The sequence below is a fragment of the Barbus barbus genome (genome assembly GCF_936440315.1).
Source record: "Barbus barbus genome assembly, chromosome: 44".
In the NCBI taxonomy this organism is placed as follows: Eukaryota; Metazoa; Chordata; class Actinopteri; order Cypriniformes; family Cyprinidae; genus Barbus; species Barbus barbus.
In genome coordinates, this window is record NC_136722.1 from 13,208,678 (window position 1) to 13,223,948 (window position 15,271).

At 40.3% G+C, this 15,271-nt stretch overlaps 1 protein-coding gene across 1 annotated transcript in view; it reads right to left on the bottom strand.

Annotated features, from left to right (window-relative positions):
• The window catches only part of LOC306862955 (contactin-associated protein-like 2), a gene marked incomplete at its 5' end in the record, with an annotated part of 449,762 nt that overhangs the window by 189,044 nt on the left and 245,447 nt on the right, over window positions 1-15,271 (bottom strand). The window contains 2 exons of the mRNA XM_079406069.1: window positions 3,996-4,102; window positions 9,869-10,031. Of these exons, the coding sequence (XP_079262195.1) occupies window positions 3,996-4,102; window positions 9,869-10,031 (270 nt within the window). The remainder of the gene's footprint in view (window positions 1-3,995; window positions 4,103-9,868; window positions 10,032-15,271) is intronic.

Here is a 15,271-nt window from a genome sequence, read left to right on the forward strand (position 1 = left end):
GGATTACATCAAGGAGGCTCTCCAACAACAGTTCATTCACCCTTCCACCTCTCCGGTGGCCTCGAGCTTCTTCTTCGTGGGCAAGAAGGATGGAGGCTTGCGGCCCTGCATCGACTACCAGACCCTCAATGATCACACTGTCAAGCTCCCTTATCCTCTTCACCTGGTCCCGGCTGCCCTCGAGGAACTCTGTGGGGCCCGCATCTTCTCGAAGCTGGACCTGCAGAGCGCCTATAACCTCTTTCGTATCCGGGAAGGCGGCGAGTGGAAGACGGCGTTCATTACCCCCTCAGGCCATTATGGATATCGGGTCATGCCATATGGCCTTTCCAACTCTCCGTCCGTCTTCCAGGGGTTTATGAACGAGGAGTTCCAGGAGTTTGTCATCGTGTACATAGACAATATCCTGATCTACTCCCGGAACCTGGCCGAACATCGCCATGATGTGACGCAGGTCCTACGCCAACTCTGGAAACACCACCTCTACCTGACGCTTGAGAAGTGTGAGTTTCACCGGCCCACGGTCCAGTTCCTCGGCTACATCCTCAGTGCGGATGGGATCCAGATGGACCAGGGGAAGGACCAAGCCATCCGGGACTGGCCCCAGCCTAAGTCAGTAAAGGAACTTCAACGATTCCTCGGCTTCGCAAATTTCTACCAGACGTTTCTACCAAATTTCTCCAAAGCTCGAGCTGTCTACAAGAAGCTCCAGGAGGCCTTCTGCACTGCTCCCATCCTCTCACATCCCGAACCCCAACTCCCATTCATAGTGGAAGTGGATGCCTCCACCACCGGCGTGGGAGTAGTGCTGTCTCAATACCACGGAGAGCCTCCCCGACTCCACCCTTGTGCTTACTTCTCCAGGAAGCTTTCCCCAGCGGAGCGGAACTACGATATTGGAAATCGGGAGCTGCTCACCATTAAACTGGCGCTGGAGGAATGGAGACATTGGCTGGAGGGAGCTCAACACCCCTTTATGGTTATCACTGACCACAAAAACCTGGAATATCTCCGAAGTGCTAAGAGGATAAACCCCCGGCAGGCTTGTTGGGCCATCTTCTTCACCCGGCTCCAGTTTTCATCACGTATCGACCCGGAGATAAGAATGTCAAGGCAAATTCCCTCTCACGTATCCATGCCCCCGACGTACCATCCACACCTGAACCCATACTCCCTCCAGCCGTCCTTATGAACCCCATCCGGTAGGCCCTGGATGAACAGATCCGCATCACCTCCATCACCGTACCCGCTCTGCTGGGAGGCCCAGAGGACAAAACCTAAGTGCCCACCTCCATGAGGACTTCCCTTCTGGGCTCCCTGCATGCTTGCCCGGGCTCTGGACACCCAGGCAGCCAGCGTACTCTCTCGCTCCTCCAAGCCCGGTACTGATGGCCCAGTATGGCCCGGGATGTCTCCCAGTACGTTCGTGGATGCTCAGTCTGTGCCATCTCCAAGACTCCACATCACTTACTCGCCAGAAAATTTGTCCCATTACCCATTCCACATCGTTCCTGGTGCCACATCGGAGTCGACTTCGTCACAGATCTCCCTAAGTCAGAAGGTTATACCTGCATACTCATTGCAGTTGATAGATTCTCCAAAGCCTGCAAGTTAATTCCCCTCCGGGGTTTACCCACAGCCCTCGAAACAGCAGAGGCCATCTTCCATAATCTCTTCCGCACCTTCTGCATTCGGAATATGCCGTCACTGACTGTGGGCCAGTTTGTCTCCCGTGTCTGGAAGGCATTTTTCAAACTCCTCGATGTCACCGTCAGTCTCTCCTCAGGGTATCACCCCCAGACTAACGGCCAGACCGAGCGGAAGATTCAGGAGATTGGGAGATATCTCCGGGCCTACTGTCATGACAACCAGCACAGCTGGAACCCCTTCCTCCTGTGGGCCGAGTATGCACAAAATTCCTTCAAGCAAACTATCACCGGTCTCACCCCTTTCCAGTGCATACTCGGCTACCAACCCCCTCTGTTTCCCTGGACAGAAGAGCCCTCCGACGTTCCAGCTGTCGACCACTGGTTCCGAGCGAGCAAGAGAGTTTGGGACTCAGCTCATGTCCAACTCCAGCAGGCAGTGTGGAGACACAAGACCTATGCAGATGCCCGTCGGTCTGCCACCCCCGTCTATCGTACTGGAGATAAGGTCTGGCTCTACATCCGGGATCTGTGTCTCCACCTGCCCTGCCGGAAGCTGAGTCCCTGCTATATCAGCCCCTTTTCCATCGAGAGGCAGATTAATGAAGTCACCTTCCGTCTCCAACTCCCTGCACGGTATTGTATCCATCCAGCATTCCATGTCTCACACTCCTGGGTGGACGATGTGCTGGATCCCTCTCTCCTGGCCGAGTTTCACCAGAACCATCCTGACCGTCCCGCACCCAGAGGCCGTGGCCGACCCCGTCGCCGTAATAGGGTGTCAGGAGTCGCCCCTGGAGGAGGGGGTACTGTCAGAGAGTCACCACAGTCACCTTAGTCTCCACCAACGACACTCACCAGATCCCAATTCCCTGATTTCTGATCACCGCCACCTGTCAGCACTAATCAGCAGCACTATATCCCTGCACTCCTCCCGTTCACTCACTGTCTGGTCTAAAACTTTCCATGTTGACTAACCTGACCCACTTACCTTTTGTCTACTTACCAGTTGCTCCAGTGTTCCTATCCCTGTTCTCCACCGCTGCAGTTCTCCACCGTCTCCAAGCTCCACTGTTACCTCTGGATCCCCTGGAAAAGGAAAAAGGACATTCACACTCAGATAAGCCCCTAGAGACATTCCCATTCCCCGCCTGCTTACCTGGACATTCTGCTCATCTCATTCCCCTCTGCTACTACTCAATAAACCTGTTGATTGTATTGCACTTACCTGCTGACAAATAGCATATACACACAAGTTTTCTAGCTTGACTATTGACCAGAACAACCTTGTTTTTGTCTATGGAGAGGTTTGAGGGAAATAACTCAACAGAGTGCAACATCTTTTCTATTGACTTATGTGTAACTGGTGCTGCTGTGTAACTTCCAGTCTTTTCTCCTCTCCATCTAACCCCTGGGGTCTTAAAAAGTTTCACGCAGTAGTGATTCTGAACTATTTCTCTGAGAACAGACTTCATACAGAATGCAACAGATGTTTTCATATCAATCAATAGCTCTGTTTCAAAACCTAGCGAGTGTCTGAAGGAGTCATAGGTGCCACTCCAGATGTGAAGGTCGTTTTGAAAGGTAGTAAACTTCCATTTTCTGTTTTATGGAATATCTTGTTTTGGCCAGATTTAAGAGCAGTATCACATCATTCAGAGAAGGAAATTCCAGATTGCATTGTAATGAACAGATGCAATGAAAATGTAAACAAATATGATGGATGTGGGGAGAGAATTTCACTTTCATTCAAATGGAAAAGTATCAATAAAAACATTTCAGAGAAATTAAATGATAATGATAATGACAATAAAATGCATCAAACTTCTGAAATCAATGCTGATTCAAGTTTCCCATGCTTTTTTTTTTCAGTTGTTTTGTCAAACTATCATTTAATCCTGGTAATACACAGAACATTTTAGAATTGCGTGTTTAAGCTGCTCCGAAAACAGTCAAAACAAGAAACATTCTACATCATTAACACCTTATTCATGAATAAAAGCAAATATGGGGAAAGCAAATACTGTTACGCAGAACCCTGACATTTCTCAGAAAGGTCTTCTACATATTAGTTAAACAGAATTGCGTTTCTCTTCTGAGCTTCCCATTCTCCTTTTTCCACATTTCCCCTCATTACACATAAAACATAAAGCTTTTCTTTGTTCTCCACCATTTCTGTGGCAATGCATTTATGTCACAAGCTGATGTTGATAGAAAAAAAAATCCTTAATTTCTAGGAGAACATGACATTAAATCAGAATAAATTACCAGCAATAAGCCACATGCATATATGCACACACAACCATTAAGAAAATATAAAATAAAATACACCCAAACACACATTCTTACATGTGTGACAGGTGGCTCCGGTGTATCCCGTCCCAACACAGGTGCATGTGAAACCATCCCAGGTCTGGCTGCATCGGCCTCCATGTTCACAGTGGTTTGGCATACATCTGAAAAAAGCAGAATTACACATTTAAATACATGTCTGGTAAACAAAAAATGTGCAAGATATCTCTGATCATGTCAATACTTTTTGCTCTGATTTTAAGTTCAGAATTTGAAAATGTCTCAAGACCTCTATGTTCTCATCTTCTGTGTTGTTTTACATGGAAAAACAATTTGACAAATTTTGTGCACCTTTTTTCTGAGAGGCAACAGCTTTTATAACACGGTTTATAAAGGCACTTAATGAAACACATTACTGAGTGTCAGCTCTGCTAAAAACACTGATAATGTGTTGAAAAAGATGACAATGAGTTTGTGATTGTTAATAGAATGTGATTGTTTATTTTTTATATTTTATTTAGCTTTAATTTATATTTATTTCTAATTATATTTATTTTATTTCAGCTTTATTTCATTAACACATATCAACAGATAGAGATCCATTTGAATATTAAATAAAAAATAAATAGATACCTAAAATAATTAAAAACATACAAATACAAATATCAGACACAATTATACAGTAATTAAATTACTGTACATTGCGAGTGCATTAATCATAATATATCAAGTCTGCATATTCAGGAAAAGTACTGAATGTGAAATAACATACTTCAAATTTCAACAAAAATATTGTTCTGTACTTTGAGATTCTATTGACAACATTTCCCCCTTGAGCCTACCTCTTAGCATCTCTTTAGTAAAAAAAGTATGTAATTTCCACAAGGCAATCGCACAAACACAAAGATGTGTTTCCAAGCCGTGCAGATTTTCCACCATCTTTTATCTGAAGTCTCAACTGAAATCAATAATTAAACCTAAAATTAAAACAATTAACAGCTTCACTGATTTTCTCCTGAACTTAATTAAGAAACAGTCATCTTCAAAGGTGCTTTCAATTGGCCAAGTATCAAAACCTGGTGAAATCTGGTGATGTGGCACTCGTTCTGTGCAAAACTGTGCTAAACGTGAGCTGTCCACTTCCACAGCTCGTCATACAGTCCTGCCAACTGCACGTCAAATCCATTAACATGGCAAAATGCAGTATGAAATAAAATTAGGGAACAATCGCCTTGGAGCTAATACTCATTAGGCCGATGTCTCATAGGAGGAATTGTGACAATGCCTTTGACAATGAACCTTAAGTCTAGAAAGTTCTTTGTTACTGCTATTGTTGTACTTTTTCAGAGTTTCGGTGCTGTCAAACTGTAGTTTTTGTATAGGATGGCAAGTCTCAATTAATTGGGTTACCTCAATGGCCATCTGTGCCTGGAGGAGAAAGGTACAGATAGAGTGTACACTGTTCATTAATCAAACTCCAGCAACAGAACTGTCCCTGGAAATTTGAGGCCACTGATGACTCAGTCCAATAATAAAAAATTAAGTCAGAGTCAACAGCAACATGTCACTGGGAGATAAGACCTTGGTAATAGCTTCTCGGTAATAGTTTCGAAAAGAACCTTGGTAATAGTTGAGCGCTCGTGAGCCAGAAAGTTACAAATATTTCACTATTGTTCCTGGCCAAGCAGAGAGCCAGAGATTTCAGAGCAGTGAGCCTGAACAAGGATGTCCTGTTGCATGGTAACTTAGCTTCCAAGAGATTTCCATCACAATTTTTCAAGAAAAGATAACGAGCACTAAAGAAAATTTGTGGATATTTGTGTCTAGGAAATGTCTTATTGACAGTATGAAAACTATTCTACTGAACCAGTTTACCCAAAACATTTCTCTTATATGTGATGTTGGAAAGTATACTTTATTCTAGCAAACTGATTCATCTCAAATATTCCTCTCACATGTAGCATTGGAAAATTTTATTCATTTGAGTGAATCGATTCATAAATGTTCTCTCACATGCAACAGTGGAATTCAGTCTGATTCATTCTAATAAAGGGATCCTTCCCAAACATTGTTCTCTTATATGTAAAAATGGAGAATTTGATTTATTTGAGAGAATTGCTTTTAAAAACATTTTCTCTCAAATGCAAAATTGAAAAGTCTGATTCATTCTATTAAAATGACACATCTCAAACAATTCTCTCTCACATGTCGAACTGGAAAATTTGATACATTTTTGATACATCAATTTACCTGTTCACGTTGAATGCAGTCACCCTACTTTAGATTCTTTCAAAAACTCTCTTTGAAAAACCCAGAAGAAAACAGCTCTGATTAAATAAAAAATTACATTAGCAGATATTTACTTATTCGGAAATAGTGCCCTCTCAAGTAACTTAAATTTAGCTACTTTTTTCAAAATAGTTTCTTGATTACTGTTCAACTACCTTAACAAATGACAGTTTCAAAGCAGCTTCCCCACCCTGGAGACCGAAGCATAGTTTTTCCCTACTCTGGCTGTTTACATCCCTAGCTGTGCTTTTGTAATGGAAAGTGACAGTTTTCTAATGCAACCATTATGAACAGATAAAGCACGTGGCTTTAAATGCCTCTGTCAGATTAGGCTTGTTGGGGTGAGACACCAATCTGCATCTCCTTAGAGATGGGCACAGATTAGCCGGTAGCCCCTCTCGTCCCGTCTCACCCCCCACTCGACACACCATTACGTCAAACGTTTTGCACAGCTATTTAGAATGAGTCACATTCTAAGAAGGCCTCCAGAAGTTCGACAGAACAGCTTATGCGTGAAATAGCTTGATGTGAGGGAAATTGATGTGTGTGAAATACTGTAGGGGTGAGAAAAAGAGAGAAAAAAATCTCCCGTAGAAGCAGAGGATGTGATTTGAGCTGTATCTAACTGCAAGGTCTTGTGTTTTAGTGTCTTCCTGGAGGGAGGACATGGAATATTCTTTTACATGTCAAACACAGGGACACGTTTGGTAAAGGAGATTGATAGTGCATCACCTGGCTTGATGAAAGCGAACATATAATCAATGGCGTGGCGAGCGGTAGCCCCCCTTCCGATCCCACATAATGAGTTTGCTCCTCACTGCGCTGGCACTATGGAGCTTTGCCAGAGAAGCATCATTACGCTGACGGAAAAACACACAGGGAGAGCGTTCAACAGTCTCTTGCCGCCTCTATTATTACAGTTCACTCCGTTCGGAGCGAGGGAGAGAGAGCGAGTCGGTATCTAGCCTGATCTAATAAAGGAAAAGATTTTCCTCTGGGGACTTACAACTAACTGTACAAACATAAAAACATAAATAAACAGCACAGTAAAGACAGGAAGTTCATTTGAAACATCATCAAAATATTGTAAGTGAGAAGGATATGAATTTAAAATGGCAGAAGGACATACAGATTGAACTGAGCTTGTCTTTAAATCATGTTGAGAATATACTCAGCCCTGAGGTATAAGGCTAATGAGACGCATTAAAGAACAATGCATCTTTACACACAATTAAAGTGGAGCTTAAGCTTCTAACTGAGCTGTAAGAAATCTAATGGAATATAAACAATGCCTCCATATGTGGATCTTAATCAGTGAGGAGCGACATAAATGAGCTGCAAACATAAATGTTTAAATGAGCAAAAGAACACAAAGAAAGCAAATAGTTATTTATTAATTAGCTATTCTTTGCACTTAACGTGGGAGGCCGTTAATGTCAAGTCAAGTGCTGTTTAACCTGAGATTTTCTAAGCACCATAGGCAATTTCAAACTCATGAGAAAGCGCTGATATTTTGAGGTAGCAATTTTGTGTGAACTAGACTTATACATAATCACATTTGTATAATGTGATCCATGCAGAATATATATGCATACACATACTCACAGACCACATCGGAAATGTTTTTGGCTGGGACATGCTTATCAATGTTTACTCTGAAAGGAGAGATTTTTGTTTATTTAATACCCTGATCATAATGATTCCTTAGCTTTTTAAAATATTATTAGCCTAAATAAGCTGACGAAATAAACAATTACTGTAACTGTGAAACTTTATGTTAGCTGGCTAACTTACAACTTCCCTAACACAAATTAACCATGGTTTGTTACACTTACTATAGTTTAACCATGATATTTGTAGCAAAGCTGTGGTTATACAATTGGTAGTAAATACTATGGAGTTTATTTATTTATAATTTATTATTTATTGGAGTAAAATCTTGGTAAATTTTTGTAATTGTTCCGTTGCAGCATGTTTCTGTATTTGGTTGTGAGTATTTGCAATGCTTCTGTTTTTGCAGCACATTTTTGTATTTGGTTGTGTTGTGAGTATTTTTCAAGTGAAGTGACGTGTGGCCAAGCATGTTGACCTATACTCGGAATCTGTGCTCTGCATTTAACCCATGCAAGTGCTCACACACACAGTAGTGCAGTAGTATTTGCAACAAATGCTGTCAAAGTGATGAAGATGTTTTATTAATTTGCTGGTGCTTTTTCTATTTGCATGTGTTTTCTTAAGCTGCAGCGCACTGAGCTTTCTCGGCCACTGTAAATATGATTCTAGATGTTGTGGTTTTTTAATTCATTTACTGCCTGCTTTTCGCAGTTTGACGTGTTAATTGTGGCAAAAGGCATAACCTATTGTATAATCATACCAATTTACATGGAAAGGATGTGTGTTTTTGCTAAAAAGAATGACATTTAATTTAAAACAGTGCAGCCAACAGCGAACCTGGTTAAATCAATGCCGATTAGATAATAAAACACATTTTTATTACTTTAAAACTTATGCATACAAAAGTTGCGAAACTGTGTAATGAATACGTCCCACTATACTGTATTGCAGTAGCGGATGTGTTTTTCTAGATAAGTCTCCAGATATGCTTCCTTCATCTCAACAGAAATGAATTACCATCAAATGAGATACATGAGAAATTACCACACCAACATCAGATCTGCCCCCAGCTGAGTAGCCTAATGATGCTTATGAAAAAAACAACAACAAAAACAAAATTATATCATCAACGAACAGATGATTTAGTTTAACTATTTGAAGGGTCAGGTTGATTTTAAATACTATAAAGACAAATCTGATTGATTTTTATAGTATTTAAAAACAGACTGCTTGACCCTTAATTGTCTGTAATTTGAAGGCAAATGACTGTTTTCTTGCACAATGGATGAATACATTAGCCCTCACATCTGCTTGGGAAACGTCCTGCCTGGGCGATGAGACATTATTTCATGAAAACATTAAATATACAAATGTGGCAGGCAATATGTCTTTTCAAAAACATTGCTTTTCAAGTTTCATTTACTTTGCTCATTTGGTTGTGTTGTGCACATCTTAATGGGATTTGGTTGGTTTTATGTTCATATGTATTATAGTTTGAAGTCTTTATACAGATTTTGTTTTGAAGATCTGTTCAAGCTTTTTGTTATTAGCTCAGTATCCGAATATGCCTACTTCCCTACTACATACTATGTCAAAAGCAGTACAAATGAGACCCGGATGACCAGCTATGATGGTTTCTTGTTCCACATGTTTTGTTTCATATCATCAATAAATCTCCATTAATGGGATTTGCCTCTGTTGTATCCACAACAATGTGGCAACAAACAAAAACGCTAAGCCTTGGAGAGTGAAAGTATGTAAAATCAATCTAAAGATAATAACCAAGAGCCGGTCTCCTGTTCTCGCTCAGCATCTGCTCTCTGATTAAACTCCTCATCTGCCATTGAAGTCGAGGAATGAAGAAGGTCAACTCCAGGGAGAGCAAGCTGAGCGCGACGGATCCTGCCCCCAGGGCAGATGATGCCGTTGGGGATGAAGCCACAGTCTCAGTCTGCTGCACCTGATAATCACTGTCTCAGCCAGTGTTTGTTGAAAGGCAGGGCAAGGGAAGAAGGGTTGGCTCTGACCTGTCAATGATGGCACACATGTCCAAACTGACGTTCTCGAAGGCTCCCATCCTTCCCTGCTCCACTGCGGTGAGGTCAGCCAGCTGATCGTCCACCTGAATGAGCTGCATGCAGCCCTGGAACGAGCGCTGGATGGGAGATGCTCTGGTTCTTAAAAAATAACCTAAACAAACAAAACACACAGCAAAGATGTTACATGCCAAAAAGAGATCATAATGACATTGGTATTTGATTATTAAAACGTAAAGGGATAGTTTACCTAAAAATTATGTCATTAATTACTCACCCTACTTTTATGAAGCTAGGAAAAAAATAACGACTTTATTCAAGAAACGTCATAACATTACGTTTAAACCACTGATGTAACATGGACTATTTTACTGATGTCTTTTCTGTTTTTTCATTGTGTCAGGATCGAAAAGCTCTCAGATTTTATAAAAAATATCTTAATTTGTGTTCTGAAGATGAACGGAGATCTTACAGGTTTGGAACGACATGAGGGTGAGAAATTAATGACAAAATTTTAATTTTGTTAGATGTTTTTACTATCACTTTAATGAATTTTTATAAAGTAATAGCATTGATTTCTTCCACATTCTTTTCTTTCAACTTTATGTAACTTGTTTTAATTATATTCAATTAAAATGATAAAAACAATACATTGTCATATTCTGAAGACACACTATAAAATAAAATTTAAATTTAAATACTAAAATAAAAACATGAGCTTATAATGGAGGGCAAAGATAATCTAAGAATACCATTAGGTAAAAATACGCATGCACAATATTGGCCTGTGTAAATTCAATATTGACCGATTTTGATATGCTAAAATCTCTCTTAATTGTGGCCAGTAATCAACATATGTTATAGTAATAAGCGTATGTTATATAATGACCTCTGATATTAACCGTAACTCAACATAATTTCTAAAAATAATACTGTCCGAATAATGCTTTAATTATAACTGACCTGAGCTGGAGAGCTCCTGAAATAACCACTATGCCCTCGAGTGAGACACTTAACCTCATACTGTAGAATTGAGATCTGTGTACTGCTTCACTCGGGATAAAAAAAGGTCAAACTAAATTAAACACAAAAATAAAGTCACTGAGTGTGATCTAATGTCATATGTGTGAAAGGTAACCTAATGTCACATGTGTAACACCTGAACATAAGGACCATTAACTGGAGAAAAACCTATCGACCTAACCTCATTAACCAAGCGATAGTTTTTACACCAAAAAAGGTCAAGCACATCGCAAACAATCAGCTAACTTTGATGCTACTAATGAGATAAAAATACTGAACAAAGCCAGATTAGACGGATTTCTTCACATGGACCGCTGAGATTCCTGGGAGAACATGCGGAACTTAGACCCCAAAGATCTGGCGAATCCTCAGGGTTGGTTACGCTTGCATCAGAGGTAAACAAAGCTTTCCATGATACCGATCACAGGAAGGTCTATTGAGATTCACCTTGCAGCCCCCTGACATTAATCTACAAATGAGAGCATCTGGAAGCATCAGTGTTTGCAAGGAGCTCGCTTAAAAAGAAAATAAGAGAGAAAAAAACAAAAACAAAGTTCCTCAAGTTTGCTGGGCCATCTGTCTTGTCTGCTTCCTGCACCTGTCCAGGAGTCTATATGCCTGAGCAGTCAACAGAGGAGGATGAGGAAGGTGGGCTATTGGAAGACACGCTGAGGGAAATGCATCTCACTACAGAGGAAAACAGAGAAAAAACAAGCATCTGCTGACAAATTAATGCAGGGCTGCGGTGGCATCTCAATGATCGCCAGGATTTGTGGGGATCTGGAAAGCCGCCAGGATCCGTGATCAACAAGGGATGCTGGAAAAGGCAGGTTTTCGTCACCCACGCTCGGATGCGACTTCCTGGTGACTGCTTTTGTCCCATTCTGCTGTCGTAATTAATTGAGGAGTCACTTTTCTGACAAGATAACACTCTAAATTACGGCTGAGGCCCACAACTCACACTCCTGACTGGGTTTCTGAGTAGCTTCCGCATGACTGTGTTTACGTGCTGCTGATGATGTTGCTGGGATTGGAGAATAACCACTGTAAGATTAATGAGTGTCTATGGGCTTCATGCATTATTCATGAACGGCAAATGGAATATGGAAGATTCCTGTGGGAAGCCCTTGCTGTAAACTTTTATTCTCATCAATAAGCCTGTTGCAGATGTTAGCCGTTTTTGTTTATTCTGCATTGGCAAGCTCATAATGATATAAAAGTTTATCTAACAATAATTGACAGGAGATATTATGAAATGTGCAATCAAATTGCGAGTAAAATAAAAAACATTTTTCCTAAAGTGCCATAGATGAAGTCTCAGAAGGCTCATTGCATTCTCACTGAGGTCCTAAAACAAAGTGAAAGTGAGGTGGAACACAGTAATACTGATGAAAATTGCCTCTTGGCTGTGATTGAATGATTTCTCTATCTAACAGCCTAACATATTCACAACAGGTCCACAAATTGGCCTGAATGGGTCGAACTGGTGGAAACAGATGGGCTAATTACAGAGCAAACAACTCTGGGGCCTGTAGCATGATGGTAGATGAACAAATTCAGAGTTACAGGATTAGTTTCGTTTGACAAAACCAAACCACTCCAATCCGGCTTTGCTGGTACCATGATGCTGATCATCAACTTTCTTTGTCAACTCAGACTTTGATCCTGAGTTTGTGGAGCACGTGCGCATGAATGTGTGACATCACTGGCGAACAGTCAATCACGAGCCTTGGTTAAAGGTTAACGGTTGAAGGTTTTGCTAAAGGTTAAGAGATTGAAGAATATGATGAACTTAAATGCATTTACAATGAAAAAATTACTTGTTCATGAAAGAGGACAAATAAAAGAAAGTATTTTGCTTTATCAGTGCAGTCACAATTGAAACTTAAGTTAGTTTATACAGTTGGAGATATACAGCAATATACAGCAAAAGAGACTGAACATGTAAGGTCACGTAGTCATTTTTAAAGTGGTCATTGGATGCAAAATTCACTTTTCAAGTTGTTTGAACATAACTGTGTGTTGGACGTGTGTGTACACATCCATCCTATAATGATAAAAATCCACCCAGTGGTTTTTTTTAAAAATCCCTATTTTAAAATCGCATGTCTATGGTCTGCTCATCACTCCACCGAAGAGAGGGGCGGAGTCAGCAGAGCTCACTAGGATTTAAAGCAACATCAGACAAGATCAGCGTGTTGAAAACAGAGCTGATGTTTACAGGGTAAAGGAAGTGTTTTTTAGTTTTTTTTAAAGAACTGTTTATTGAGTTTTATTTTGTGGAGCAGTAGTACAAAACAAGAATCAGCTGTACAAATTTAGAACCCACCCTTTGGTAGACTTAAAAAATAAAAATAAATATAAATAAATAAATAAAATAACAAATAATAATAATAAACACATTAATTAATATTAATAGATAAATAACAATAAAATAATTTTTACAAAGATTTTAGAAAAGAAGACAACATTAAAAGCTGAATGCCATGAATTTACAGTTTTCACGTTAGATCCATGTATACGAGAAGTAGAGAGTTCCATCGAGATAATGTCCAACAAATACACAGTCCAGGTTCATCTGCCCATTGTGTGAGGAGGATTACAACGGTTGGCAATTTTTTTTTGCAGCTGAGAGAGCAGCTAACAGCAAAGATTTTTGTTGGACGGATAAGGTGAAGTCACAAAAGTCATTCATGAAAAAATGGGTCAAACATATCTCAGTACCCAACAAATATGATAGGTCCTGTGAGAGCTGAGTCCAAAAAGGTGAGAGAGAAGGGTACTCCCCCCAAAAATTAAAAAACGTGCCTAAAACTCCTTTTACACTTAGGAGAAGACGACAGATTCATATAAAAACGTTTCATTGGAGTCAAGTAAACCCTATGCAGCAATTTCCAATGAATCATTTGGTGATTAGGGTTTTTAGAAGACAATTTAAACATACCCCATACCTGATCGGAAAATAAAACATGCACATCCTCATTAAGATCCTTAGCCCAAACAGTTGTAATAGATAAAGGTTTGTATGAATGCTCAAGAAGAAAGAGAGAGATGACTGAAGCAGAGGAGGGAGATTCCTCAGAAGGAAGGATTAGTTTGTGCAAAGGGTGAACAAGCAGTTGAGAGTTCCAAGGCACCCCATATGCCCGTAGGGCCGATCTATTGCGCAAATACATAAAAAAGGAGGTGCCTGGCAGATTATATTGAGTTTTAAGATTTTGGAAGGATTTTAAACCACTATCACCATCGATATCTAGTGTTTACTTTACTATGAGTCCATTGCGGACAATGAAATGGAGAACTGCCTGACAAAAGGTTATTATTAGGCAAAATAGGCAAATGCCTATGCCATTTTGTAGCTAGTTGTGAAAGTCTTTCAACATCCCTCCATGTGGAGAAGAGGTGGGTTACAATGGGACCAAACCGAGATTTACACTGCCTAAACGGAACTCCCGAAAAAACAAGATGCATCAATTTATACGGATAAACAATAGATTCCTCAATTGCTCTCCAGGACACCTAAGCGTCAGGATCAAACCAAACTGCTAAAGGGCGGAGGGAAAAGGCTTGAGCATACAGTCTAGAATTAGGGAAAGAAAGACCTCCATGTAATCTACATCGTTGTAAGATAGTCAGTTTAATACGAGGACGTTTCCCATCCCATATATACCGTGAAACACATGCATCTAGTTTATTCCAGTAGCCGACCGGTGGAGCGAGAGGAATCATGGAAGAAAATAAATTGATACGAGGGAGAACATTTATTTTAATCACCGATATACGGGCCTGAAAAGAAGTAGGAAGACGAGACCAATTTTCCAAATCTGAGGATACTTTGGCTAGAATACCATTATAGTTTTCTGAGACGATTTCCTGCAGGGAAGGAGAAACATCTATCCTTAAGTACTTAATGTTTTGAACCAATGGAATAGATATAGAAAGGGACATGGAATCAATTTTAGAATTGAGGGGAAGTAAACATGACTTACTCCAATTAATTTTAAACCCTGAGAGAGATCCAAAATGGTCAAATAAATTCAGCACATGAGGAATAGAATGTGACGGCTTCTCCAAAAACAATAAGATATCATCAGCAAATAAAGAAATATGATTATGAATATTCCGTATATTAATGGGAGAAATCGTTTCAGATTGTCAGACCGCTTGAGCTAAGGGTTCCAAGGATAGGGCAAATAACAGAGGAGACAGCGGGCCTGACGAGTACCTCGATGTATAAAGAATGGGTTAGAGCGAACAACACTTGTGAGAACAGTGGCTGCTGGATTGGCATTCAGAACTTTTATCATATTTATGAAACTCGATCCCAAACCCAGATGCTGTAGAACCGCCCATAAATAGTTCGATTCTAGC